The sequence below is a fragment of the Brienomyrus brachyistius genome, chromosome 3 (assembly GCF_023856365.1).
Source record: "Brienomyrus brachyistius isolate T26 chromosome 3, BBRACH_0.4, whole genome shotgun sequence".
Lineage (NCBI taxonomy): Eukaryota > Metazoa > Chordata > Actinopteri > Osteoglossiformes > Mormyridae > Brienomyrus > Brienomyrus brachyistius.
The window spans coordinates 8,526,642-8,554,609 of record NC_064535.1 but is presented as its reverse complement, the minus strand read 5'-3'; the positions used below and the strand labels follow the sequence as shown (position 1 = coordinate 8,554,609).

Sequence of the window (27,968 nt, the reverse complement as noted above, 5' to 3'; positions counted from 1 at the left end):
GAGAGAGAGACTACATACGCCGCACTCACACCGAAACTGGGGTTTTCAAAATCGCAACTGAAACCATGTGACATATCAGGACACATAAATTGTAAGTGGGGCTTTTGGGGCCTTTATCCCCCCCCCCCCAGTAAAGGCAATCTCCACAACAAAAACAATCATACAGTAAGCCAGGTATGGTTATCCGGCCATTCCCCCTGGAATATGCCCGTTTATGAAGGATATAAGCTCCCTGTACTAAACGCCGTTTGCAGGACCTGACCTGCTATACATCCATATATCCACGCTTGTGTCTTTGCTGTTCTGGGACTTTCAAGCGAGCCGCTCCAAGAAACAGTCTGTGACACAGCAGGTTAGGATGTGGTCCCTGTGATTGGAAGGTTGCTGGTTCAAATCTCAGGCTTGGCAGAGTGATTTCACCATTGCGCCTTTGAGCAACGTCCTTGACGTCCAATTACTCAAGGAACTGTCTATACCTGCTTTCGCAATTATTTCACAATTCTCAGATGTGAATCACCAGTTACACTGAGACAAGGCTGATCTCATCCAAATTAGAGGGCTGTGCTTTGAGTATGCTTTAGCCATGGGGGGGGGTACTGTTATTCTCTGTAACATATTATCAAAAAAACACTACCAATCAGACAGCCAGTGTTTCAAGAGGATATTACATTTATTACAGTTCAAAACCATGTATTAAAATACTGTTTCTCACAGTTTTTAGCTGCAGGCAAATAAATTAGCAACTAGCTGGTTAGCCGACTGACATACTTCAATTATTTAAAGGAAATTCAATTATTAACTTCATAATCGCTCGGGTATTTATCATAATTGTGGAGCCAGCGGTGATTTTAGCATCACATATTTAAGAGATTTATCGGCACTGCATCCGGAGCGTAGCCCAGCCTTACACCTCCGTACTGCATGGGACAGGCTCCAGGCTCCCCCTGCAACCCTCAGCAGGAGAAGTGGGTAGATGATGTATGGATATTTAATAGATTTATGCCAGGCTTTCACTGCTAAGCAGAGCATTGTTACGTTTAGTGCAAATACTGACATGCATAGTATACCAGTGGTCTTCACTGCACAGCCTTTGGGCCACTGGCATCCCCCCCCGTAGGCCAGTGTAGCGGCGAGGGACTGAATAAAACAATAAGCAAATTATCCTGACCATCAGATTTATTCATTTTTTAAATTATTATTATTACTTTAATTATTTTGAGATGGTTTTTAATCTAGACACAATACAGTACACTAATGTGCAGCTACGTAGTTGACTAACAGTCAAGTGAGGTAACTATTAAAAAGCAAATGTGGCCCCCAGCCGCCCTTCACACTGGTAAAGCGTGGCCCTCGTCGAAAATTCACTATCGGACAAGTGGTCAAAAAATCGATGCACGGTTTACACGAATGCTAAACTTTCTTCAAAATAACACACCATGCATAAATCTATTTTCAGTCACCTCCATTCAAATTTAGGAGAGAGTGTTGAAAAATATATTTTGTCTTTCCAAACCGGAATAAAAAGAATCTTTTAACATATCCATTCATTGAAGGCATGGGCTTGTCAGTATCCCTGGCAACGGACTCAGTTTACGTACAAGAATAGACACGCCTATTCAAACACATACTGCAAATGTTAAATAGTGTTGTCAATGCAGCCAGAGCCATGGTCACTGGACTCGGGCCCACAGCAGACAGGAAGTCTCCCACTCCTGGTCCACAAGAAGCCACTGCCTTCAGCCGGCAGTGGGGAAAAGGCGCCATCTGCTGGCAGCAGACCAATACTGAATTATGTCAAATCATGCTCATTCGTCATTACACTTTTAATTCTGCTGAGGACTGCGTCTTCAGTACCTTGCAATGTCATTATTATTAAGACTACTATTACTGCTTGGCAGAATCTTTATATATATAGCCTTATTTTTTTCCCTATAGTTTCTCAGCAATGTTAAATATGCTCACTTGTGAGTATATGAATACCCTCAGCTTAATGCTTCACTGCAAACAGGCCAGACTTTGTCCGCCTTTGGGCTGCGGGGGCCCAAACGCCGGGGCAGCTGTGGAGCAGAGGTGACTGGGCGGCCGCTCTCTGGCCACCCCACCCTGGAGGAAACAAAACAACAACCGGAAGGGTGATTTTCGCTTAATCTGGGAGTGTGTACACACTGCTTCCTCTGAGCTGCTCCTTTTAGCTGCTATCAGGCGTCTGCAGCCAGTTTTAAATGGGTCGGAAGTGCCCCCCCCCCCACCCCCGGCACCACCACGCCCCCACAAAACCCCTCTGATTTGCCATCCCTCAAACATCGATCTCACATACATTCAGGGCCCCCTCACAGCTCTCCTGCTTGGTCTTCTCTCCTGCTCTTACAATGTGCCTCAAATCTACTGCAGAAGCAGCATGTGATTGGCTCTGAATGGCATCCTCCACCTGACCCAACCCCGCCTCCCTCCTGGGTACCCCATCACACCAGCTGTGTCTGCCTCCTGCAGCCCCCCCCCCCACACACTTGGGAATTCCCCTCGGCAGTTTCTAAACCTGTCGATGGACCGTTTCATTTATTTCCTTTGTCTCTATCAGGTGACTCTGCTGATGTTGTCCCCCCCAGCTGATGCTGCTCTCCCAGGCCAGAGAGCGCAAACAACCCATCTCCCAGCCTCTGCTCAGGCCACAGCTGAGAGTGTAGGATGTTTACACGCCCTGGGGCTTGGGGCGGTCCTGAGGTCAGAGGTCACGCAGACATTGGGGGAGGGCTAAACTAAGAATGGTGAAGGGCGGGGATGGGACCTCAGAGAGCTTGCTGATGATGACCTTGTTGGACCCTGTCACTGAGCAGTGTCCTATAACAGGAAGTAGCTGACGTTGTCACAGCCTGTTTCCGCCCCCTGTAAAATAATGCCTGCTTCTTCACCGAGAAGGATGTTGAAGGGGAGCAGGAAATACAATGAGGGGCAGGTATGACAGGATTCATCCGGGAAGAGCAACGCGACAGTCCTGTAATAATCCAGTGGTTTCACTGGAGAGCCTCTGGTCTGGGGCATTGCTGTCTAGGATGTGGAATAATAAGCCCGCAACAAGCTACTGCTTTAGCCTCTAATAGACAGAGGTTTGACTTGGCAGAACAACCCCAGAACCAGCGCTACAGTCTATGATGGCTCTGTTCCCCCAAAGGTGACGGTAGCAGGGTCACCAGGTCTGGAGCTGTCCAGGGTGCTGAAGCGGGGTGAAGGGTTTCGAGCGAAGGGTGAGCTGATGGACTCACTGGGAACCTGATGGTGAGGATCTGGCCCTCCATGCACACTGGGTGTCCCTGACACTTGCCCTAAAGAGATGCCCCCCCTGGAAGGATTGGAAGATTATCGCTCCAGGCAGAAAGAGCTTGGGGTCACATGGGTGCTGCGGAACATGCTGTCCCTTCTGTGTCTGTATGCCCTGCCAAGGAGCCGACCCCTCTAATAAAACAGTGGCCAATCCAATATTGCATCTTCCCATTTTGGTAGCTACCCGACTCTCTGGAAAGCAGACCCCATGACATCTTTCTTCGGTCCCACAGAGAGATGCCCGAGGCCTCACCCGCCCCCCCGAGGCCTCACCCGCCCCCCCGAGGCCTCACCCGCCCCCCCGAGGCCTCACCCGCCGCCCCGAGGCCTCACCCGCCGCCCCGAGGCCTCACCCTCCGCCCCCGAGGCCTCACCCGCCGCCCCGAGGCCTCACCCGCCGCCCCGAGGCCTCACCCGCCGCCCCGAGGCCTCACCCGCCGCTGCTCACCATCCACTCAGCGTCACAGCAGTTGGCGGCTGCAAACATCTGACTGAAAGCTCCATTTAGCGCATCAGCTTCCAGTCAAGGATGTTTACAGTTGCCCCTTCTGCCAGCTGTCCAGGGCCACCCAGAAGCTGAGGAGCACTCCATCCGGCCTGGCCCCCCCCTTTGCTCCAGGGCGATCAAGGCTCATTAGCCATACCAAAACCTCACCTTCAAAACTAAGTAACTAGACTAAGTATCATTATAATCATTTTCTAAGTCCATCCATCATTCTTCCACCCTGGACAATACGGTGATCCACAGGACGTACGTAGACACACAGAACAAGATATTTCAAGAGGCTAACTCGGAATGTGGAAGAAAGTCAGAGAACCTGAAGGAACGCCGGAAAATGTGAGCAAAGTATGCAAACCCCAGACACGCACAGTGAAATTAAAAATTCCCAGCCTTGGAGGACAGGGAAGTAGGAGGCTGTAACCAGGGGTAGAGATTATTCTGGCTCACTCGCTTGAGGCAGGTAATTTTGATGAAGGATGAATATAAGAAAACTGAACACTAGCCTGCTGGCTAGTTAAAAAACTGCATGTTGGACCAAAGACCTTGGTGACCACACACACTCCTAAACCAGAGGGGGAAGTGGCTCAGTCCCATGGGCCCTATGATCGACCGGATCACCCATCAGGAAGGAGGGCAGCTCTAGCAGATTATGTGACACCTGATTGGTCAGTGGGTCAGTCGCCAAGGCGAGAAAGAGCTGACTCTGGACACCATGGTGACAGAGTCCCACAGACCGGAATAGCTGTTGTCCCTGACACCCTGGAAGCCGCCATGGCAGCACCTTACCAAGAGGGGGCACACTTCCCTGCCCAAATTTTATAATTGTGCCTACAGCAGCACGCCATTCAGAATAAGCAGCCCCCCCACCCAGCCATCTGTGGACCAAGTCCACATGGCAACATGCCTTGGCAGTGCCGGGCCCAGCCGAACTCCCAGGGTGCCCTGCGGGTGGGTCATGGGAGAAACAAAGCTAGCTTTATCGGAATGCCGCATTCCTGGGATTCTGTGCACTTCGGCCAGGGACGACACTCCCATATTTCTGGTGGGTTTCCACAACACAGCCCAGGAGACAAAACCAGAATGATTACTTGGATCCCAGGGGGGTAAAATGACATTAATGGGCTACTAGATCCCAAGAAAACCTGCTCAATGGCAGCCAGCACTTTCGGGGGAAGGCCAGAGAGGGCAGAGTGAAATCAGGATCCCTGCATCTTAGGCGGGAGGGGGATCCTGCTTTGTGCCTGATAGGCCACCCAGTCATAAAAATGTTCAGCCATTGGCTTCTGGACCACCAATAGGGGAAGCCCACCTGGCTGGCTAGCCCCGCCCCACTACTGTACTAACAGTTAAGCTTCGCTAAGATGCAGTGGGACTTTCGTGCCCCAGAGCAATCAATCAAGTGTGGTGAAGATAACATTTTGAGGTAGCAAGCCGATTTTTTCCCCCTTCCATTGAAAGCTCAAGACTGAGATGAAATGAGTGCATTCACGCTGAATCTACTCGCAGATCAAGAGCCTCGCTCATCAAAGCATTCTTCTTGAAATTGTGCTTGAACCACATTTCTTTAGAGTGAAGTTATTCAACGCTAGAAATCTTGCGGGCGGGGGGGGGGGGGGGGGGTTCGGGGGGATTGGAATGCAACTCGGATCTCGAGTCGTTTGGACTACATGGTTTCCGAATGAAAAATCTTTGATCTCCTGTAACCACACACATTTCACCAATTCAAAGCTCATCTATCAAATGATTATACGCCTTTTCCCTTTCTACCCACAAGGACGCCACATTTAAATACAAAAATTAAAAACCAGTTTAAAACCAATTAAACTAATCATGGTCTTTTTGTAACCTATCCCTCCAGAAGAGAAAATCATATAACAATATAAATACTGCATGTATATTCCATTTTCCTCAGTTACGTACTCCTTCATATTATAAGATATCTTATAATCTTATATAAAATCTTGGTTAAATTGTATTTATTTTAAGAACTGCATCGTTTGAACTAAAATATGGTATATGTGGTATATCCAAGCAGGGTTACTGTGCTCCGAAGTCACGAAGACTTCATGCAACACTGGGGTTCGGGGGCAGAGCTGCATGGTCATGTGACCATTAAAGCAACAAATAAAGCGAGAGGAAAACAAAGCTGAGAGTACGTGAGCCTCCGAGGGGCCCGTCGGGACGCTCCCTATGCGAGCAGCCGCTACCCCACGAGTCCGTGGTTGTCACATGCAGCCCTGCTCCTCATCAGCTGAGAACTAAAAGAAAATCCTGCTCGGGGTCCCCGGCAGCCCTACAAGCCCCTGATCGTGTTCCCCTCCCCTCCCCTCCCCTCCCCTGGCTTGTGAAAGTCAGCTGGCTGTCAAAGTTCTCCCAAATGCCACAAACAGACCACAGGCACAAAGACTTGGAATAGCATCTTTCGCAGCAGGCGAGCACGATGTTGTTCGCGGTTCTCATGTGGCATGAAGGCACTTACAGCAATAAGACTCAAAACAGAACACCTTTATCAGCTTCGCCCCCCGGACATTAAAACAGCCATTATCAGAACAATTGTAGGCCTACATTGTATCTTAGAGGATGGGAATAACGTATATTTGCCATCTTAATTTTAAAGATGTGAAATATTCTACTCTTAAAGATAAGTAAAGAGGGTTTTTTAAACTCAAAATTCTGGTAAGCTGGAACTCAGCGAACAGTAAAGTCTATAGTTTGCTGAGCACCGCAAACCGTTTCCAAACCTTCCCTTCCTTAAACTTAATCCGAGTCTCTAAGGCTTATAAATTAAAGAAAGGTTAATTACCTTAAATACATTTTGCAGCGTGCAAGTAGAAATCAATTCAATCTTGTAAAATCACCCCCCCCCCAATAATGAACCTTCTTGCCTCGTTTTGGTTTAGATTTCTTCAGTATAAACTGAACATGGAAAATCTTGAAATTTTACAATAAATCTGCACCGGCATGTTGTGCCGGACGTTGTCGGCACAGCTGCTCACCCTGTCCGACGGGCGCTGAAGGCAGGATTCAATCAATCCGCTCCCTCTCTCTGGCACAACACAAGTTATCAGCATATTCCCTGCTTAGAACCCGCAATCGCCAAAGTAAACTCCTCCAACACTCCCGATGTCCCTTAAAATCATGATGAATTATTTAATGTCGGAGTATCGCCCCCTAGATTACAGACCCTCGCCATGTTCTTTGCGTCTTTTTTCTTTTTCTCTCCCCGCAGTTTAAGCGCGTCTCCGGCTTTGGCAGAGTGATACTTCGTGCTTCTTATTAGTACCTATTTATAAGTGCGCCCCGCTTCTGCAAATCCGAAACGCCCGTTTAAAAAAAACACCAAAGACGTGCACTTACGTCCCGCTAAAAAAAGCCGGAAACACTCCTTTTGTCGCCCGACTCCCAAGCGTCCCGGGTATCTGTCACGGACGCCGGACGATCGCTCGGTTCCGACTTTTTCTATGACGGCGGTCTTTCGGCCCGGCCCCCTTTCTGCCATCGCTACGGGACGCTGACCAATGACCGGCAGGACGATGCACATCAATGGGACGGTCTCACACCAGTGCCCCCCGTGCGCGCGCTTCCCAGTGTCCTCCAGCAGGAAGAGGAACGCTGGTGTAATGAAGGTATCAGATGCACGATCTCGCAATTAACCGTCCTTCTCGTCATAATACTTCTACGTCCGTTATTACATATTTATTTATACAGTGTGGAGAGGGGGGTTGGGGATGGTACATTGAGAGGCTCGACCAGGACCAGGCCTGTTATCTGGGGAAATGTTTGCACAGTCTGCTTCGTTGCCCGGTAAGGTGCTTTGCTCTGTAGCACAGTCGGTGCTCTCATACACCCTGCATGGCGCTGCTATGTGAACCACGGTTCAGATCCTATCGGACCTCGTGGAAATGCAACTCCCATGAAAGCAAGCAGATGTTTGCTTTGTATTTATCCTGTACGTAATACCACCCCCCTGCGCAATTTTAACCAAATTAGGCATTCTAGTAATCCCGAATCACGCTTAACCGTTTGCAACACATGCATTCACCATGATAAGATTTGGCACTAACAGCAAAAGAAGACTATCTCTCAAGCTGCTGGCAGTCTGACTTGCCGCTGTCAAAAAGTGCACTGATACAACAGCAGTATGGCACAAACTCAGAAATGGGATTTTGTTAGTAAATATGCCCAGTTTACTCATGCTGCCCACTATATATGATTGATACAGTACAGTGATTGATTACATTTGATTACTTTACATTTGGTCATTTAATGTGAAAGTCTGCAAACAGGCATTTTTAATGGGAAATCACCTGCCGTACAAACACACTCGTAGGCTTCTGTGCTGGAAATCGATCCGAGCAGAGATGCAGTTGCTCCCTGGGGCTTAGATGGATGACATGTTCATGTCTGCGGAGTTGGTACCAGTATAGTACATACCCCACCCCCTGCCCCCCACATGACCTCCAGCAAACAGGCCGTCACAGTACGCCCCCTATATGCACTGTTCCCATGGTCATTCAAGGGTCAAAGTTCACATTGTAGTCCCATAACCCCGCCCCCCAACATCACTGATTTTAATATCATAGTCCCAACTTACCTGATCAAAGATAATACAAGAACCCAAAACCCTGTGTGTGAGTGTGTGTGTGTGGAGGGGGGTCACACATTCCAGGCCCACCTAGTTTTCTGTTTCAGGTAAAATCATCCCTCCGTACGCTCACATCATTGTGCAAAGACACAGTCCACAGACCCAAGTCACATGATTCACTTCAGCCAATCAGGCGCACTTAATGTTCTACCAGGGCAAAGTTCTACCCCCTCCAGCACTTTAAAACCAGCGAAGCAAGCATGAGGAAAGGAGTTTTGGACTCGGTTCCATCTGTTTTGAATACAAACAGGCAAGATCGCTGGGGCTAGCAGAAACAAAACAGGTTCTCATAGTCTCCATGCTGACTCGTGGACGTTCACCTCCTCAACCTTCGCTACACTGTTGATACCAAACACACAGTGTCACACTATAAGATCTGTTTTTCCTAGTCACACCAACAGGGAAGCGTACGAACACACTCTCAAAGCGCTGTGTGAACAGAACCGTACAGCAGTAGTAAACACAAGGAAGGTCGCACAGAGGACAGCAAGCACAGTAACAAGGAGAATTTATTGTGTCGTATTTAGATTTTCAAGTATCCATCAACTTCAGTGAGAACACAGCAGCCATCTGTTAACATAGCTGATTCATTTTATGGGGAAAAAAAGACAAAACATACAGGAATTTCTAAGAAATACAGTGCAGGCCTACATGCAAAGATCACATCTAGCATTTATCAGTGAAAGGTAGCATGAGTTAAATCGAATACTGTCAGTCTGGTTAACAGAAACAATCCCTGCCTGAATTTAGATATTCAAAATACATTAAAGAGATCTAAATTTATATCACAGTGCGTTTCTGTGCAATTTTCTGTGTAATCATAATGCAAGTTGTGTGGCCAGGGACAGCAAAGCTGGTCCTCTGGGGCTGAGTTGTGAGTGGAGATCATGGAGTGTTAATGTGTGTACTTGAGGAGACGTCAGAAACTGCTCCCTCTGAGACTAAGGGCCTTCCGGGTCCGTGATTGGCTGTGTGAAATTCTCACCGACATAAAGCCCATAATGCAACTGGTTGCCTTGCGCTGCGGCCCATGCCATCTGGAGACTGCTGAAACGGGCTGCCCAGTCGCCCTGGGGGTCCACCACCACCACCCCTCCCAAGCCCTGCACCCGGTCCTTCATGTAGGCTAGACCTTGGTCTGCTGCCTCTTGAGCCGACTTCCCTGCAAGGTTGGGGAAAAGAGATAGCTGAAAGACAAACCTACTCCCCCAGCACAGATGGGGGGCGGGGCGTCTGAAGTCGGAGGAGGCCTGGAAGTGACTGTGAGTCGTCGCCCCCCCCCGAGGTCAGAGGTTGACTGTAAACACTACGCAAGAATGTGAGGCTCCGTCCTCCCAGACTGGTTAATATTTAGCTAACAAACACCAGGTCAGCAACTCTGACAGCCTCAGAGAGCTAAAGTATCTGGGGGAGGGGGGGGCGGTTGAGGGGGGGCGGAGGAATTCAGATCCCGGGGGGGGGGGGAGAACGACCAGACAAGGAATATTCAATTACGGCAGCGGAAGACCGGGTCCAGAAAGCTTTCAGCTCTCATTACATCATTCAGAGCTCAAAAAAAGGACTTTAACGGGTTCAGTGAAGATGGTGGAATCAGGTGCTTCACTGTGCGGTGGGAACAAAAGCGTCTGTAGGAAAGTCTGCCCCCCCACCAAGAGCACACACTGATCTCCAAGTATCTGTCCAGCTTCGCTTTTAGTAGAATACCGCCGGTGCCTGAGATTCCCAGACAGCTTGCAGCCCCCCCCAAACCCCCCCTTACTCCTTGAAACAGCCCCTGCGTCCAGGATCCATCCCAAGTTTCGTTTCAGTGTCGCAGGCGTGATGGATGCCGTGCCTGAGCAGGCCGACGAAACGTGGGCGTGCGATGTGTGAATTCGAGGTGGGGGGGGGGGGGGGGAATATAGAAACACCATGGAGTATCGTAACGCCCGCGGGGGGCACAGCCCAGTGTGTGTGTCCGGATGGGCGTACCTTGCTCCATGTAGAACAGGATCAGCCTGGACAGGGTGACCTTCATGATGGCCTCACCGTGACCAGTGGGGGACACTGCTCCTACGTGGTTGTCAGCATAAGCACCACACCCTGGGGAGGACAGGGATCACATCACCCAGTGAGAAGGACGAACACAAGCAAGGATGGGAAGGGATGCCGCAGGATGGCTTGGACACAGAGACTGATGCTTAAATTCATTATTAAATACAATAAACAGCCAGACAAAATCTGGAACAGCTGGTATCGACACTGGATGTAGCAATACTTTTTTATGGCCACCAGGTGGCATGGCAGGCAAGTTAAAACTCTGCATGATGTACTGTCACTCTAACAAACTTAAGACCGATAGTAATGTTTGCATAAAACCAGTCATCGTCAAGACTGTGTGTTACTATCGAGTAATGAAGTGAGGACTCACCAATGCAGGCTGTGTCTCCCACACGCCCCTCCATCTTATTAAGCATGCCTCCGGTGGAAGTGGCACAGGCAATGTTGCCCTGTGCATCTACCGCTACGGCACCCACTGTGCCAATCTTGCCCCTTAAAGGTACACACACACACACACGCACACCGTAAGGCAGTGATTAAAACGACACATGGAATCTCACAGGCTTAATTTCTGACGATTCTGGCCAGTGATATACCTCACCCTAACTGCAATCTTATGTTTAGGACCCGAATACCAGAAATGCGAAAGCAATGAGATGCAATGGGCAGATAGAGGTGAGTCTCTGTGCACCGTGCCATTAATCTTGGTCTCTTCGCCTTTGTCCAGATGACTACAGTGAACAATAATGGAACAAAAAAAAAAAAAGAAAACAACGAAACAAAAACAGACCGAACACAAGGATAAGGAACTGTGTATGTAGTGGGGAAAAGGCAGAAAACACTAAGGCATGCAAATTCTAACCAGATAACAGGGCGTATTTTACAACAGCTCTAAGACCTAGATTTTGGACTTTCGACACTAAAACGCTAAAAAAAAAAAATTCCTTTTAAGAAACCCCTGTCAAACTGCCAGTTACCAAGAGTCACAAGAGCAAGCGATACAGGCAAATGGTTGACATGGCAACAGAGAAGCAGGACATGCTCTGCATGCGAAAGAGCCGAGAACTCGGAACACCAGAGAGGGCTCAGAAAGAGAGTGATAGTCTTTGCGGGGCATCTCTCGACTAAACCTGCATCTGCTTACCTGGCAGCGGAGCCCTGTACTCCACATAATAAAATCAAAGAGATTCACGTCTAAACTCGTCGCCCAGCTGGAGTGAGAAAGGACAGCTGGATGAATCCTGCAGTGTTAAACATTTATATTAATGACTTTCTGGGATAAAAAGAAACAGCCTGCAGCTGAAGATGTCGCACTCCATAATGTGGAACTTAACGTCCTGCTTTGTGTAGACAACCTAATCCTGCCACTGAACACAGACTATGGCAGAGCCCAAACCATCTGGAGCAGCGGAGGGTCTGCACCCTCACAATACCAGTACAGAAACAGAAAACTATAAAACCGTGATTTTTGTGGAGGGAAAAAAAAAGTTAGAAACAGTATTTCGATCAAACATAATGTCAGATTTGATTTATACCTGAATCGCACTATTAAGGAACTTTCATTTAACCAGCAACACCACAGAACCTGAGACCAGCGCCTAACTGAAGCCACACTCAGCTCCACAGAAGGTCCACCAGGCTCTGAACATCTAAGAGTTCGATCCAAAGAACAGTCTTCCTGAAACAGCCGATTGTGAAGCTCTCCCAGAACACTGCTTAAAACCAGCTACGGAGCATGACCAATGAAAAAAGGTTAATCACAAAGCAAAAAACAGGCGCTGGAGGAGATTATATTTAGTCATATAGCGCCTTTTCTGTCAGAAATACAAAGCATGCAGACTCTGACCAGACACCGAGACTGCAGCCTCGCCATGGAAACCGTACACAGAGCCGGCTGCCCAGAGGACTTCCTGAGGTCACCATGCAACAACCAAGATGGAGATGTGTTCTGTAGCAGAGTGCAGTAGATACCCCCCCCCCCCCCCCCCACACACACACACACACACACACACACACACACACACACACACACACGATATGCCAAAACAAGCTGTGCTGCTCTCTGCTACATTTTGCACAGACTACTAAGCGAGAAACACACACCGAAGGCCCTGCTCTTAGCTAATTTGTAGTTTCCGGCCTCAGTCTGAGGGCTAAACATGTCAATTTTCAGGAGTAAACAGTGGAATCTAATCAGAGGGCTAGATAAATAGGAGACAGTGTCCACAAATATTTCTATGCCTGCTAGGGCTGCACAATGTTGGAAATGGGTCAGATATTGAGAGATTTTTTTTGCGATCAATATTGTGAAATACATAAAGCAAAGAAAGAGTAAAATTATACGGAAGAATTCCAATGTATGTGTACTTCTACGTATGCAAATGGAAAATAAAGGATTTATCATTTTCTCCAAAATAAATTATAGGCAACACCTACTGACAGAGTCAGTTAAATAAGCTGGTAGTGTAGCTGAAAGTTGTACTGACAAATCAGCTGCTTTTGCTCAAATATCGTCTCCATGGAATCCACGATATTTCCATACAGCAGAAGACTGACCACTTTTCGGTGACCAGTTCTCATTCGCTATTTACCTCCCCACTCATTCTGCTAGATTTCTCACTAAAGTGTCACACTGTCAATGATTGAGTCTAACAAACCACAGCAAAATGATTACGGTCGTCTTGGACAGCGCATGCAGGGCTCATGCAAATGCAGCGGCGGTAAACTTTACAGCAATTTTTACCGTGAACGAAACACCCGAGCTGTTCTCGGGCAGTATTACAGAAACACGGTATACCACGGTGTTATGTTTGAACGACAGGCCATGTAGTATAATTACATGTTTGAATCCCACCCCCCGCACAAATTTATTTGTTTCTGACCAGCCACATATACAGGTAGTAAAATAACGAGTATTGACCCACCTCAAAATTTCTCGGACCCCTTCCCCCTCCCCAATCTGACTATCAGTCTTTGCAATGTGGCGTCCGCATGTGCAATAGCATGCATTGTCGATATAAACACTGCGCATTCCTAAGCACGGTACAATGCAAGCAGCCTAAAGCTTTTCATTTCTCCACATTTCATATATGATCGATTTACTGATGTATGAACCTATGTGCACATTAAGGGTTATATACTCAGTGTCATGTGTATCTACTGGCGCTGATGGAGTCTCTCCACCAATCATCATGCACTGCACTGGGTTGGCATCTGGGGCCAGGTTTTTCCTCCAGCGCATCCTGGCGTAGTCGGTGATGAGTGACTCCTCGGGGACCTCGGGGACACCCATGGCTCTGGCGAACTGGGAGGCCCCCTCCGCTGTCAGGCACAGGTGTCTGGTCTGGGTGGGGACAGATAAGCGGAACGAGACCCGCGGGTGAATGAGCCAGTATCCATTTTTATCGCCACCTCTAGCTTCTAAAATGTTGCATTTTAAAAGCCGCACTGCGGTGTTCTTTCTGTGGATGACGGCACCACAAACACTATTACTGGTAAGCTGAGTTTGAATAGTCTTGATCTTAGGCTCCGTCTTTGTTTAGAAGGATATTGTGCGGTTCCTGCTTCAACACGGCTTACGTTTGTAAACTGATATTCTTTGGAAGCTCAGCCTAGCTGCACTCATGCCTATTCGACACGTTTGTTCGTAATGTGTCATTTGTCTCAATTTTACATCACTTTGGACGAAAGCTAAATAATGTAAAGTTAAGAGCAGCCCTACAGCAAAGCTGGGCAAATTTTCAGCCCAAGGGCCACGTTCAAATTTTTTTTTTAACTGTAAGGCGGGCCTCTTTCATTGCAGACAGCCCGTTATAAATTTATGACTGCGGTGACTGATGCAACATAATGAGAATACAAGCAGTTTTATGGCTATTTATGCCACATAAATCATGAGAGGAAAGCTGATGACATAACATTATTGTTTGATTTTTATGTATTTATTTAAATAAAGACCATTCTTATTCTTTCAGTATGGATGACAGAGACACCAACAGTGAACATGGGACACAGCAGTTGTCATATTTGTGTGTTGTGTACCTTTTAGTCACTACCTGTACTGTCTTTGCACTTTGTTTTGCATTAAATATATGGTTCGTCTGTGCATATTCGCTGCTATATGCACAAGAATTTCCCCGTGAGATCAATAACTTTAATCTTACTCCGTTATTATGACTGACAGTGCACCAAGATGGCGGACAAGGCGACTGCGCAATGCTACTACAACCCTCATATCATAAACGAAAACAATAAACGAATACGCTTTAATTTCCAGCCTGAAAAGCCATAGTTTGCGCTACCCTGCCCTAAGGGTGCAGACGATTTTGTGTGTCAGCGCGCCCAACTGGTAGATGTAGGCAGGTGTACCTTTTCCATGACAAGCCTGGCCAGCTGTATGGGGTTAGCGATCCTCCTGACCGCAGATACGGCTCCACTGGCCAGCGTGCGGCCGTCCATCACTATGGCATCCATTTCCACGGTGCCACTTTGGGTGAGCACCGAGCCGCGGCCTGGTAATAGTGCCGTAGGACCGGTTAGATGTCTAACCGGCAAAAACCAGCTCTCTGTCTATACTTGCCCATCTGAATAAGTGCTCTAATTCTACTCAGTCACTAAAACCAGTGAATAATCTATGATATATTTACAATCATTCACAGATAAGAAAACAGTCAGTTTTAACTACATGGTTTTTAAACAATTTTAAACGTCAAATTATTAAAGAACTATTATAAAACTTTTAAGTATAGCTATTTCTGTTACCAGTCTTTTTACATAATTATTTTGAAGAAAATTGAGACTGATACATTGTACCTACCCAGTCAATGATCACCATATTAAACTGGTTCACTGTTTCTGCGGTCATCAGTATCAACGCCATACCTGCATTGTACGCGGGGTTGTTCTCCAGGTTCGCGACAGCCTCGGTTACAGCATCCATGGCGCTGCCACCAGCCTGCAGACAGGCGTAGCCGACCCTGGCCGCCTCTCGCACCCCGGCACAGGAGATCTGCGCACGGTCCTTGGGGATATGGCCTGCTCCTCCATGCACCACCAGCACGGGCAGCGAGGGCATGGCTTGCAGCTGGAGAGCAGAAGAATGCACGGATCACCCTTATAGATCAGCCTCGAATTCCTGTAAAAGTTACTTTAAATCTGCCTGAAATGTAACACAAATCATATTAACAGTTGGTATTCTTAGCAGGCGCAGAAACGGGTGAAAAAAGGCACCTTTAAAATATTACACCAAACAAAAGCCTGTAGTCCAAGTCGTGGTTTTGCGGACGCTTTTTTGAACAAAGGCGCCCACAAATGTGTCGCTGCTTTTTCTTGTTCTATAGACTGTCCAAAGTCCGAGTTTCTGGCTCCGCGATAAAGACAGTTCGCAGTTAAGCGATTCCGTTAAATTTCTCTCTACGGCGCAGTAACGTGCAAATCAGTAAACGGTGGCATTTTCTTACTTGTGAGTTCAGACGAGGTCATCCCGAAATCTGCCGATATTATACTTTACCTTATTTCCAAGAGAATAATAGAAAAAAACTGACCACATAAACAGGCTCATACTGACCATTGTTTTTTTTTTTTTTACAGTCCACAGTTTTTCTGCCATTGATTCATATGTGTGTGAGGCAACAGGTTCAAAGCAGCTACTTTGAGAGTGGAAGCCTATTTCCAAGTCACACTGTCAGTCATATTAAAAATGCATTTCCGTTACACAAACATGGATATGTGGAAAAAGTCACACATTTTTAGCACTTTTTGCGGGTCACTGACCTCTATGGCGAAGTGGAATTGCAGATGGGACACCAAACACCTAAAAAGTGACTCACAAGGACCAAACCGGGCTTATATTTACCAGGCTGATTTGTGATTTTTTTTCACAAATCAAATGGGGTCAGTCAGTCATAGGTGAGTGCGTGTACCAGGCAGGTAATAGGAAAATGGGCTATGTTTACACTTAAAGCTTACTAAGAATGAAACTGCCCTCCTAAATTTCAATATCCATGTTGTTTTTCACAAAATATTATTGCATACATATTATCACCCTATTTACCTCTATGTACACACGCCATGGCAAATATATGGGCTGCATCACAGCCCAGTGGCCAAAACATCTAAAAAAGTGACCCACAAGGATGGAAACAGGTTCACGGTGGCCAAATGTGGTCAGTCAGTCATAGGTACGTGTGTGTATCAGGTAGCAGTAAATCCTTTATTTGCCATTCACACAAGGATGAGTACAGGTACACTGGAATTCTCTTTGCCTATTCCAGCTTGCTCTCCGCGGCTTGGGGGTTACAGCGCAGGGTCACTCAATGCGCAGTGTCCTTGGAGCAGGATGTTCAGGGCCTTGCTCAATATCCCACGGACATGTGACTGTATCAGTCAATGGCAGACAAACTGTGGACTGTGAAAAAATTCACAAATCAGACTGGTCAATATGAGCCTGGCTGCACCTGTTTATATGGTCAAGTTAATTTTTTTTTATTATTCATTCCCATAAATAAAAAGGCAAAGAATAATATTGGTAGATTTGGGGTGGGTGACGTTATCTGAATTCACTGTTAACGAGTAACAAAATGCTACCGTTTACTTATATACACGTTACTGCGCTGTAGAGAGAAATTCAAAGGAATCCCGAATCGCTAACTGCAAACTTTCTTTACCACAGTAGTATGACTTAGGAAAGATGCACTTTTTTACTAGACCGCAGAATAATTAAAACCTTATTAAGAACAACAAACCTAATACAAACGATTTGTTTCAGTAAGCTGCATTGGGTCATTATAGTTAACTACATAACATAACCTGACCCATGACGATATATTTCGGAAGCGGTGATTTACAAGATCGGCCTGAGAGGAAATATTTCTGTGAATACAGCGCCATGTCGAAAAGACGGAACAAAACAGACAAGTGCATGAGTACTGTTTTCGCATATAGAGGAGAGTTACATTTCCTTTAAAGAAGCGTCTAGGGGATCGCGTTCGCTGTTCCTACCTTATGATTCGGGAGTAAAAGCAGAAGTCAGTACCAATAGAGTAGTCACGTTATTGGCGTAATGTCTATCATCCGATACAAGAACGCGTAATAGTGCCGCGAAAATACATATCATTCTCCTCTGACTTTTGTATTTTAAATGTAAAAAAAACTAGCAACCTCGTTCTCTTTGACTGTATTTAAATAAAGATTTTTTAGGCGTTATATTGACTGCGTCGACTAACAAGAACAGCAGCCGGTGTATCCTATATAAAAAAATAATACTATTCTTGTACTTCCTGGAGGTACATTCGTTCAAAATACAAGTAAGATTACAGTCCCTATATAAAATTATTATTCCATAGCTATGTTTATAGCTTAGTAAAATGGTTTATATGCAACTTATATACAGTACCCCTATTTTTGTAAATTAAAATAATTCCCAGTTTTCCACATTCTCTTTGTTTTATATGTCATTGATATATTGGATGCAGAAAAGACTTTTATTTTGAATATATCTGACCGCCTTGAGTTTTCCCTGATGACGTCTCGCAGTCGGCCATATGTCGCCATCTCCTGGACGCAGAGAGGACACACTACTTGTTATTATTAATTAGAGTGATCACACCTGGGATATATAGTTCACCTAAAACTGCGTTTATATTATTTGGGACATTGCCATAACTATATAATTATTTTATTGTTACGAAATTCACTCAGTTTTTTTTTAAGATTCGGTAAATATATTTCTGATTATATATAACAGAAAATATTATTTTGCCTTATGCTGGTTTTTCCTGAGTATTAATATCAACATTCGACATGTTTTAGACAACATGATTCCACATTTTATTTCCAAAATAATTCAAGCCAGACAATTCGTAACAGGAACGTTACTATGTTCATTTTTTATTTCCCACACACTGCGGAGAATTGAGAGTGTGTTGGAGTTTGTACACCACATTTTTTTCCAAGCAAAAAAAGCCACGAATCCACACGCGCTTATCAAATGTGAACCGTGGTTTCTAATCTTGTCGGAATAAATATTTCACTCATTACTTCATTCGCCAAATCGATAAAAGCAAAGTGTTATAGCATTAGTCATTCATTGTAGAATTACACCAATTTTTCGTCAGCTGGGAGGGGGGGGCACGGGAGGAAATGTAACCTATTTTGAGTTACTGTCACAAACCGAGCAGATCGCGGAAGTTAGAGGGATCATCAGCTAATACAGGTGACACAGAGAGAGGGGAAAAAGGGAGGCGATCCATTTCCAGACGAGTATGTGTGTCTGTGATGGAGAGGCATCGGGGCTGAGGTATCCGTCTTTCTGACACCGGCGGCGGCGGCAGCATCACCGCCGCGCCGGGGAGAAGAGTAGGCTATCGGTGCCGCACGGGATCCGCCTTGCCTTTCACGGCAGTTCACTGACAGCCGCCGAAGAAAAGAGCCAGCGGGTCTGATCTGTTGATGCATAGACCGTGGGTTTGGAGAGGGGACAAAGTCGGGAGGTGGGTTGGGTGAAGGTGGGCATGGATGCGAAGGGATAAGGGAAAAAACCCGATTCAATGCTGAAATTTAGTAGTGCGTCTGCGAAACAATGAACATATTTCAAGACTTGCTGTCGGTGTACTGTGCTGTAAATATCGGGCAACGACCCTTGCATTTTTGTCAATAACACGAGCCAAGGAGGGGTGAAACATGTCTGCTTCTGTGGGGTCCCGCACCGGATCCAACGCACCTACGGCGCTACCTTCATCGCCTGATATACCGGACCTCAGTCATCTCACGGAGGAGGAGAGGAATATCATTATGGCTGTAATACTTCGTCAGAAGAAAGAAGAGGCTATGGTAAAGTAAGAGAATACCCATTCCTCAAACCCTTACTCTCCTAGTGATCTTCTAGTCCAGCCTATCCACAGACTAAGTAAGATCAGTCAACTTCTGGACTGTATTTTGCATGTACTCCCAGACGCCACGGTGCTGGCTACTGCTGACAGCGTGTGAGGTGGTACATTTATTAAAATGCTTACCATTGCCCGTAGGCCTGCATGTTACTTCAGCATGTCGATTTTAAAAGATTGCAGCAGCTTTTGCACCAAATCCCCTGCGACGACAGTCGAATCGCACAAACGACACGTGTTCGGCTCTTTTCAAGTTGCATGCTGGCACACGGATGACAAACCTGTGTGTGTGTGTGTGTGTGTGTGTGTGTGTGTGTGTGTTTCGCCGTGTGTCCCGTCCGATTCACAGGCGTGAGGCTCACATTGACGTGAGAAGCGTGTCCCTGCTTGGGAAGAAACGACCGGAGCAGGATGACAGCGGGTAACTGCTCACAACCTCTCACCTCCCTCTATCCCTCCATCCTTTCGGTCCCTTAAAATAGAAAAAAAAAACTCTCGTCGAAACCTAGCTTTTATTTTTGTATTCCTTCAGCAACAGGTGCCAAGAGAGATGCAGTAGGTGGTGTCGTTGTTAAGGAACTGTACTTGTAACCTTTAGACAGAAACCTTGGATTTCAGATGCCGGACTGCTGCTGTACAGTTAATTTATTGAACACTTTTCATAATCTCTTATCCGGTGCAGGGATGAGGTGTAGACCGGTCCGTCAGGGGGTACGCAGTCACATACAATGGGCAAATAAGAGACACCAGTTCACCGATGCTGCAGGTCTTTGAATCGTGGGAGGGAACTGGAGTTTCTAGAGGATACCAAGGCAAACACTGGAAGCACTGGAAAGTAAACACAAGGCATAGCAGTGGGTAGGAATCGAGCCTATAAGTAATGTTTGTTTTTATAACTGAGTGGAGTAATTAGCCCAGGTATTCAGCTAAGAATAGGGGTGCAGATGGTGGGGGGTGGGGGGATGGGGGGCACACCACCCCCCCCGTCCCCCCACCCACAGTTTTATGCCTCATCAAGCATGTCTAGGTATGTTTAAAGGTTGAGACCTTTTGCTCATTCTTTGGTTCCCCCCACTTCAAAAATATCTCCTGCACTAAGTAAATTAATGAAGTTGTAAGATGTGTCCTTTTATATATGTCACTGTCTGCTGTACAGATAAATAATGTAAGGAATATAGTTGTGACTGTAATACCAGAATGGTCCCATTTCCCCTAAGCAAAGTTGTAGAGATAGTTTTAGGATTACATAGGAGATAGAGCAGACTACATTCGTTGCCGATGTGACGGAGCTGTGGGGGCGTGGCTTAGGGAGAATGGTTTAGTGCTTAGCGCTACTTAAGGGCTACATCCTAAAACCCTTATTTGCACCACCCTCCCTTGCTGCCTTTCCTTTATCCTGAAGGTTTTTCAAAATTCCTGTTGTTGAAGTGCTGTCCCAATACCATAGGGAATGAGTCATCGAGGAGCGTTTTTCGCTGAAGTCACCGTTTGCCAGGGACGTGTGGAGTCTGGTTGAGATTACCCTTTGCAGAAGAGAAATTCACCTTTGGTGACACTCATGCATGACCTGGCATAAAAGCTTCTACTTCATTGGTGACTTCATACATACAAGCAGAGCATGGAAAGTCATCGAGGACGCAAGTGTGTCTCAATACCACTTTTTTGTCCATGCTGACTTCCACGCTCACTCACTCATTCCTTGTCATCTTCATGAACTTTCAACTTTAGACAGCATGTCATCGAGGGAGCAATCAAAAACAGTTTTGGAGTGTAGCCAAGGTGTCCTCCAAGACACTGAGAAAACCAGGAGACAGCAGGGCTGCTCATCTCAAAAAAGGTGCTATGAGGTATGATTTGATTGTGGCCAGAGCCAACCTATGGCACGGAGAGGAAGTATGAGGGTGAGGCCACGGGCTGAGGGTGTGGCCATGGAGTGAGGGTGTAGCCAAGGGGTGAGGGTGTGGCCATGAGATGCGGGTGTGGCCATAGGTTGAGGGTGTGGCCATGGAGTGAGGGTGTAGCCAAGGGGTGAGGGTGTGGCCATGAGATGCGGGTGTGGCCATAGGTTGAGGGTGTGGCCATAAGCTGAAGGTGTGACTAAGAGCCTAGGGTGTGGCCATGAACTAAGGGTGTGGCCATGTGCTGTAGGTGTGGCCATGAACTAAGGGTGTGGCCATGTGCTGTAGGTGTGGCCATGGGCTGAGGGTGTGGCCATGAACTAAGGGTGTGGCCATGTGCTGTAGGTGTGGCCATGAACTAAGGGTGTGGCCATGTGCTGTAGGTGTGGCTATGGGCTGAGGGTGTGGCCATGAACTAAGGGTGTGGCCATGTGCCGTAGGTGTGGCCATGGGCTGAGGGTGTGGCCATGAACTAAGGGTGTGGCCATGTGCTGTAGGTGTGGCCATGAACTAAGGATGTGGCCATGTGCTGTAGGTGTGGCCATGGGCTGAGGGTGTGGCCATGAATTAAGGGTGTGGTTATGTGCTGTAGGTGTGGCCATGGGCTGAGGGGGTGTGATCTTCCCCCTTATCCATGCAGTCAGAATGCATCAGTGCTGTGTCTCTAACATTAATCCAACAGAGGGATAAAGACCAGAAGGGGCTTTAATTGCTTTGCCTTTAGCATTAGCACTGGAATATGCAGAGCATCGACAGGGTATTACTCCCCTAATATGCTGGTTCCACCCACTCCTAGTGTAACCAACCGCCCCTCCTGCCATAGCTCCACCCACTCTGGGCTGCAGCCCCGAAACCCTTAACGCCTCATGCTCTTCCCGATCCTGGAAGGCTGCTGTGACAATTCCGGCTGCTCCAGCTCTCCACACAGCTGTGCAGCAGGTGTTCCAGGAAATTTATTTCGGACCGAACTGGGATAGCTTCCTGTTTATGTCAAGTCAAGAGAGCTTTATTTACACTGCATCCATACACAGGTATACAGTGGCACCATATAACACTCCCCCAGGAGCGCAGTGTGACATTCAGAGAGGAGGTGACACTGGGAGGCATTCACAGTCATTCTAAAAAGTGCTAAAACACAGGAAAGTGAAGATAAAGAGGACTGGACTCGACTGTATATACTTAGTGGCTGAATGTATGTCAACAAATAAATATTACAGCAACATATAGAGAATAATTAGCGTGAGGAGATTGACAGTAAATAGATAAATATTTAAGTGACTGGGGGGGGGGGTGGGGGGGTGCTGGAGGGTTGTTTTTATGCATGGATTTATGCTCTGATTGTCACACTGCAATACTGTACTGGGGATCTCAGGAGTTGGAACATGTGAACTGGCTGCACTGGTAACAGTGGGCAGCATCGTTGTGTAGTGACTCCAGTTACCAGTCATGAACTGATTCTTTCCCAGTGTAGCTTGCTTGCCAGTGAAGGTAGAGCTCTTTGTGAAAAGTCTCAAAAAAGATAAGTTGCTATGACGAGCCCTCGGGGGTGTGATTTGTCAGACTGGCTATTGGCCAGATGCGTCCCCCCAGCCCACGGTCTACAGACAGACATGCATGCACACACACTGCCCCCTAGCTGTGGGACATGTGTCTGCACGGTTGATGCTGGGCCAATATAGCTGTACCTGCAGGACATGTTGAGGTAGGCAGGTAGCTTCATTAGCGCCCCTGCGAAGACAAAAATGGCATGAGGTTAGCAAAAATAAGATCAGGGCCTCGCAACTGCAGTGCCCAGCCGGGCGAAGGGCATCTGTCGCCGTCGGCGACCGGATATCGAAGAGTTTGCCCGTGGCTCGCCGACGCCATTCTGATCATCGCGCAGAGTGTGTGGGGGTGGAGTGACACAGGCAGGGAAGCACAGCGGGGCTCTCACTCTGTGCCGCGATGTGCCCTGTGGGGTGCCAGGGAAGCGGACAGTGGGGTTGCTGGGGGTGGAGACGGGGGGGGGGGACAGGGAGGAGCATCGGAGGTGACGGTCGGCTGTCTGGTCGGCCGTTTAGAGTTATTTAACAGGACTCAGAGCCGGGAGGCGGGCGGAAAGCAGCTGGCGGATCCGAACACGGAGTGCGTGGCGAGCATTTGGTACGTAGTGGGTGGACGGGGGCGGGGCATCCGCACGTGGGTGTTTTTTTGTCGGAGGGGCCTGGGAGCAGTACTGGAAGAGTGGCGTTGCAGCCGAGTGAGGAGAGCAGGACACCAGGACGGATCAGGCAAGTGAAACTCGCAGGTCTGGGAGCTGAGGGTGCTTCTTCACAGGGACGGGTGCCTTTGATTTCTGGCTCGAACCCGGGTCTCACTTCTGCTTCTGCATCCCGATTGACCGTGAGGGATTCTCGCATGGGGTGTGTGCTTGTCTGTTTTTTTTTTCTTTTTTTTGAGGGGGGGGGGGGAATTGAGCCTGTGTCTACTAGCAAAAGTCCTGGAAAAATATAAAAACAAAGAGGAGAGGCACCTTAAGTGGTGGCTTCCTGTGACTTCAGTCCGGCCTCCCGCTCGCGCCAGGTGTCCCGTCGGTCCATCTGCTAGGTGTCAGGTAGGTGACGCCGGAGCGCGGTGCCCGAGGCATGAGCCTGGCGGCATCAAAGGCATCGTCGAGCTGCGAGCCGCTAATTGTGCCCCTTTTCTCAGTGAGCCGCGAGTCGCCGGGGAGGCAAGCGTTAGGATTAGGATGCGGGTGGACGGGTTACAGGAAGTGCTGCCAGGAAACTCAGATCGTGTTTCTGTGTATATGACCGATCGGAGGGTCGCAGTGCATCACACCTTAATAAACACGGCACATGCAACCTGTACCAAGCTACCATTATCCTTCTGAGAAACTGGGAAAAAAAAAGTTTAACTGAATTTCTTTTTTGCATAAATGAAGTGTTGGGGTGGCAGAAAACACACTCCCACACATGTGTTGTCATCTTAAAGCTCTAACTGTCCTCTTTAAGTAACAACAGGACTTCTAAGAGTGGCATGTGTAGTGTGAGAGATATAAGAAAAAACAATGAGGCCAATGCAGAGGCCAAAAAAAGAATTTCTGGATCTCAGAAGGATATGTGATATTTAGTGTGTAAGTTAACACAAAGGCAATGGAGTTTAAGGCGTCCAGACCATTCGCCTCCGACCTCTGAATTTAACGAGGCGTTTTCAGCCTCAGAAGTCCCAGTGACTGGGAGTTTTTTTTTTTTTTTTTTTTTGCTCATCACACGATTTTTCTGGAAACTCTCGACACCGTGGGGCGTGAAAATCCCAGGATGATGACTGTTTCCGAGCTGCTGGACCCACCACGTCTGGCGCCGACGATCACACCACGTTCAGAAGCACTTAGCTTACGCATCTAGGCCGTTCTAAAGCTCAGACACAAAGGAGGAGAATCTCTTGATCCGGACTCTGTGCTGTATGTATTTCAGCTGTAGTCACATGATTAGAGGGGCAGGCTGTTAGTGCTAATGAGCAGGCGCAGCTAAAAAACTGTAGACACAATGCAGCGTAATATACGCGCAACCCAGATGCATATTCAGATAGTGTGTAACATATGCAGACAGACAGGTCAGCACTGTGCAAACGTTCTTAAGCAGCCAAAGAAAAATATGCTTAAATGGATTTGATATGGAGTTTGCATGTTCTCCCCATGTCGTCGTGGGGTTTCCTCCGGGTACTCCGGTTTCCCCCCACAGTCCAAAAACATGCTGAGGCTAATTGGAGTTGCTAAATTGCCCGTAGGTGTGCATGTGTGAGTGAATGGTGTGTGAGTGTGCCCTGCGATGGGCTGACCCCCCAAACCCTTGGTTGTTCCCTGCCTCGTGCCCATTGCTTCCGGGATAGGCTCCGGACCCACCGCGACCCAGTAGGATAAGCAGTTTGGAAAATGGATGGATGGATGGATGGATGGATTTGATATTATGTTTGACAAAACGTATTAATCAATGCATTAACTGAGCTGGTGATGAAATTTAACAAATACATGGAACGGTTGAGGTGCCCCTGAGGAGAGGTTTGGGATCTGAGGCAGCGGCCATCTAGCCACTCAACAAGGCATCAGCAACTTTGTGGAGAAAAAAGACATTTCTTTTGTGTTACTGTTAACGAACAAATAAACACTTACTACCTAGATAAATAGCTTTAAACATTTACTTTGACTGCCTAAGACTTTTTCCCAGTACTGTATTAATATTGTAGCTGTGCATAGTATTTCCAGTAAGACACGCAGCTTAGTTAGCATGTAGCATGCAGCAGACACATGCTATAGCCTAGGGCACAATGTGTAACCCCTTTGCTCTCCTCCTTTGCTGCAGGCAGCCGCAGCGGCCGGTCAACAGCTCCGAGGAACCGCCGGAGCACATGGGGGACGGCGTGGAGCAGCGGGGGGAGCATCAAGCCCCCACCTGCTCCATCTGCTGCAAGACTAAGTTTGCCGAGGGTTGCGGACACAGCTGCTCCTACTGCCGGACGAGGTTCTGCGCGCGTTGTGGGGGCAGAGTCTCCCTGTGTCCCGACAATGTGAGCCCCCCCGCCCCCCCCTACCGGACCCCTGTTCATCAGCCTCTCTGTATCCCCGTCTTGCAGTTTTCTCGATCTCATCTTGGTCTTCCGTCATCTGCTTGTTTCAATCAGTGTTTCTCCAACCAGTCCATGGGGACAGTCCATGCTTTTGCAAAAATGTGGACTGTCTGGCAGGGAGCTGGGAGGGAGCGACAAGGCGGACCGTCTGGGGGTCCTCGAGGACCGGCTTGAGAAACACTGGTTTAACTGACTACTTCTGTCAGATGGGGCAACACAACACCTCATGCATGGATACTCAGGAGTAGTGGAAGGGTCAAATATTTGTGAAATTTGTGGGATAGTGTTATCAAAAGCACTTGGTAAAAATTTGCCAGCCCAGGGGGTGGGGTGGGGGGAGCACAGTGGACCACCTGCTTTAATGTGCCTGGGGGTTCCTCCACCCCTCCGCCTCCTGCACTACTGGGAATACTCCCAAAAAGCCCCGCCTCACATTGGTTAGGGCTTTGGCACCCTCTAGTGTTCATTCTGTTCATCTTGAATATCGCAAAAGGATCGAAAATATAATCAGTCATGGGTTTCATCTGACAGCCAGAGACCTGTACCCCGGTATTGCAGACTCCAGTTATCGTAGGATAGACAGATGGTTTGATTGAAGACTCTCATAGAAAGGGCAGCAGGGCTAAGTGCGACCATTTATACAATCCTCCACTGGGGCGGCGCTCTACACTACAACCTTGCACCCTCGATGTGTTCCATGCAATATAGAAACTTCACCTACAAGACAGAGATGTCAAATAACCAATCAGAATGAAGCATTATTTATTATCGCCACAATATATGGGGGGTGTTCATGAGAAATGCAGACTGGTTAGCCAGGTGGAGACCCCATAATTCATCATCCCTCCCTTCCTTTTGTATCAGGTGGTTATGTCTTAAAGCCACAAGAGTTTTCCCTTGGTGACATCATTTTGGCAATGCCTGCAGAAATTAGTGTGACGAGGCTTTTATTCAGATGCAAGCGATTCTGGAACAAGATTATCTTCGGATTATCTTTCCCTTGCTGGACTGTACCAAACATCCAAGAGTCGTCTATTCTCTGGGGGTGTGTTATAAGGTCATCGCACTAAGGCCTGTTTGATCTACTCCGCGACACTGAAAATCAACTGTAATTTAAAAAGAGTTTTATTCTGAGCAAAGCCTGCCTACCTTTAATTACTTAATATTAGGGTTCTTTCTTGTGCAGGCTGTGTACGGTGTGAATTTAGCGTTTGGTTATGCAGCTGTGACAGCCAGCACCACACTGGTGCCCCGTTCGATGGGGAGATGGATGCCATGGGGCATCCCAGGAACCAGCTGGGATTTAGCCGGCATAATCCTTCCTGGGAATATTTACTGGGGTGCCTAACAGCTGTGGATAGTGCATCTGATTTACTTCAGATTAGTTTGGATTTATGCCAGGCATCATCCAATCAGAGGGACTGTTTATTTTGTTTGCCCCCGCCCTTGTTCCATTCGGCTGCTAGAGCTGTGGATGGTTTCGCTCACCGAGAACCATTCGGTGCCCCTTCTCCCTCGTTCTCCTTTTGCGCTGTTTCTAAAGAGCGCCCATCCCGTCCAGCTAACCAATGAATGGTGAGTGATAAGCCCAGGTAGGGCCAGGAGCACCTGTGGAACCTTCACCTCCACAGGGACGGAGATCTGTAAGTATGTAACTGTTTCCTGTGGGGTGATGTCATGATCGCCAGTCAGTCGTGGATCCTCCTCCGGAGTTAAATCCATGTTTTTTTCTTTGCCCTCCTCTAATTAGTCATGTGTGGCAGGTGAGACTGTCTGGGACGAGGCTAGCGGGAAAAGACAGGACCGATGATGGAAACGCGATCTGCTTTGTGGAAACGCTGACCCCATTCCGACTACTATAAATGCTGCTTGCTCGTTTTAGGTGCTGCATCTCGTACCTGAGCAGGCTTTGCAAGAAAAACACACACACACACACACACACACACACACACACACACACACTGAGAGACAGTGATCAGAAGAATGACCAAATATGAGACTTTACGCGACTGCGAACTCCGTGTCTATATCCTGTACCCTGTTGAGTTTGGCACATTTGCGTTCTGTAGGATTCTGGTGTC

The 27,968-nt window shown here is 47.6% G+C and overlaps 2 protein-coding genes and 1 long non-coding RNA gene across 11 annotated transcripts in view; 1 reads left to right on the top strand and 2 right to left on the bottom strand.

Annotated features, from left to right (window-relative positions):
* Nucleotides 1-645: 645 nt before the first annotated feature.
* Nucleotides 646-7,360, bottom strand: LOC125738591 (uncharacterized). Its single transcript, XR_007396868.1, has 2 exons — nucleotides 7,178-7,360; nucleotides 646-2,103 (listed from the first exon to the last, which is right to left on the bottom strand). It is a non-coding gene; the product is annotated as an uncharacterized LOC125738591 (long non-coding RNA).
* Nucleotides 7,361-8,956: 1,596 nt separating this feature from the next.
* Nucleotides 8,957-17,772, bottom strand: asrgl1 (asparaginase and isoaspartyl peptidase 1). 5 transcript variants are annotated; one of them, XM_049008695.1, is made up of 8 exons: nucleotides 17,502-17,772; nucleotides 16,555-16,908; nucleotides 15,384-15,585; nucleotides 14,871-15,013; nucleotides 13,646-13,848; nucleotides 10,876-10,997; nucleotides 10,437-10,547; nucleotides 8,957-9,627 (listed from the first exon to the last, which is right to left on the bottom strand). In XM_049008695.1, exons 2-8 carry the CDS (start codon nucleotides 16,591-16,593, stop codon nucleotides 9,407-9,409), a joined length of 1,041 nt encoding a protein of 346 aa, XP_048864652.1. In that variant the 5' UTR covers nucleotides 16,594-16,908; nucleotides 17,502-17,772; the 3' UTR covers nucleotides 8,957-9,406. The 5 variants fall into 5 exon arrangements, with proteins under 5 accessions (XP_048864652.1, XP_048864654.1, XP_048864653.1 ...); XM_049008697.1 differs by having other exon boundaries at nucleotides 16,275-16,908; nucleotides 17,502-17,771; XM_049008696.1 differs by lacking the exon at nucleotides 16,555-16,908 and having other exon boundaries at nucleotides 17,502-17,770.
* Nucleotides 17,773-18,653: 881 nt separating this feature from the next.
* LOC125739341 (regulating synaptic membrane exocytosis protein 1-like) overlaps nucleotides 18,654-27,968 on the top strand; it is a 32,146-nt gene continuing 22,831 nt past the window's right edge. The window contains exons 1-3 of one of the 5 annotated variants that reach the window (XM_049009345.1): nucleotides 18,654-19,336; nucleotides 19,734-19,805; nucleotides 25,623-25,827. In XM_049009345.1, coding sequence (XP_048865302.1) covers nucleotides 19,182-19,336; nucleotides 19,734-19,805; nucleotides 25,623-25,827 — 432 coding nt within the window. In that variant the 5' untranslated portion in view covers nucleotides 18,654-19,181. Of the gene's footprint in view, nucleotides 19,337-19,733; nucleotides 19,806-23,507; nucleotides 23,557-23,778; nucleotides 23,876-25,622; nucleotides 25,828-27,968 lie in introns of those variants that run through there. The other 4 variants (XM_049009347.1, XM_049009346.1, XM_049009349.1 and 1 more) reach the window with 4 other exon arrangements.

Coding starts and splice junctions, on each gene's coding strand:
- asrgl1 (XM_049008695.1), bottom strand. CDS start 16,593: ATGCAGCCCATATATTTGCCATGGCGTGTGTACATAGAG. Junction 15,586..16,554: donor CATGGCGTGTGTACATAGAG/GTAAATAGGGTG, acceptor TCTGCTCTCCAG/CTGCAAGCCATGCCCTCGCT. Junction 10,548..10,875: donor GGGAGACACAGCCTGCATTG/GTGAGTCCTCAC, acceptor TGTCCTCCCCAG/GGTGTGGTGCTTATGCTGAC.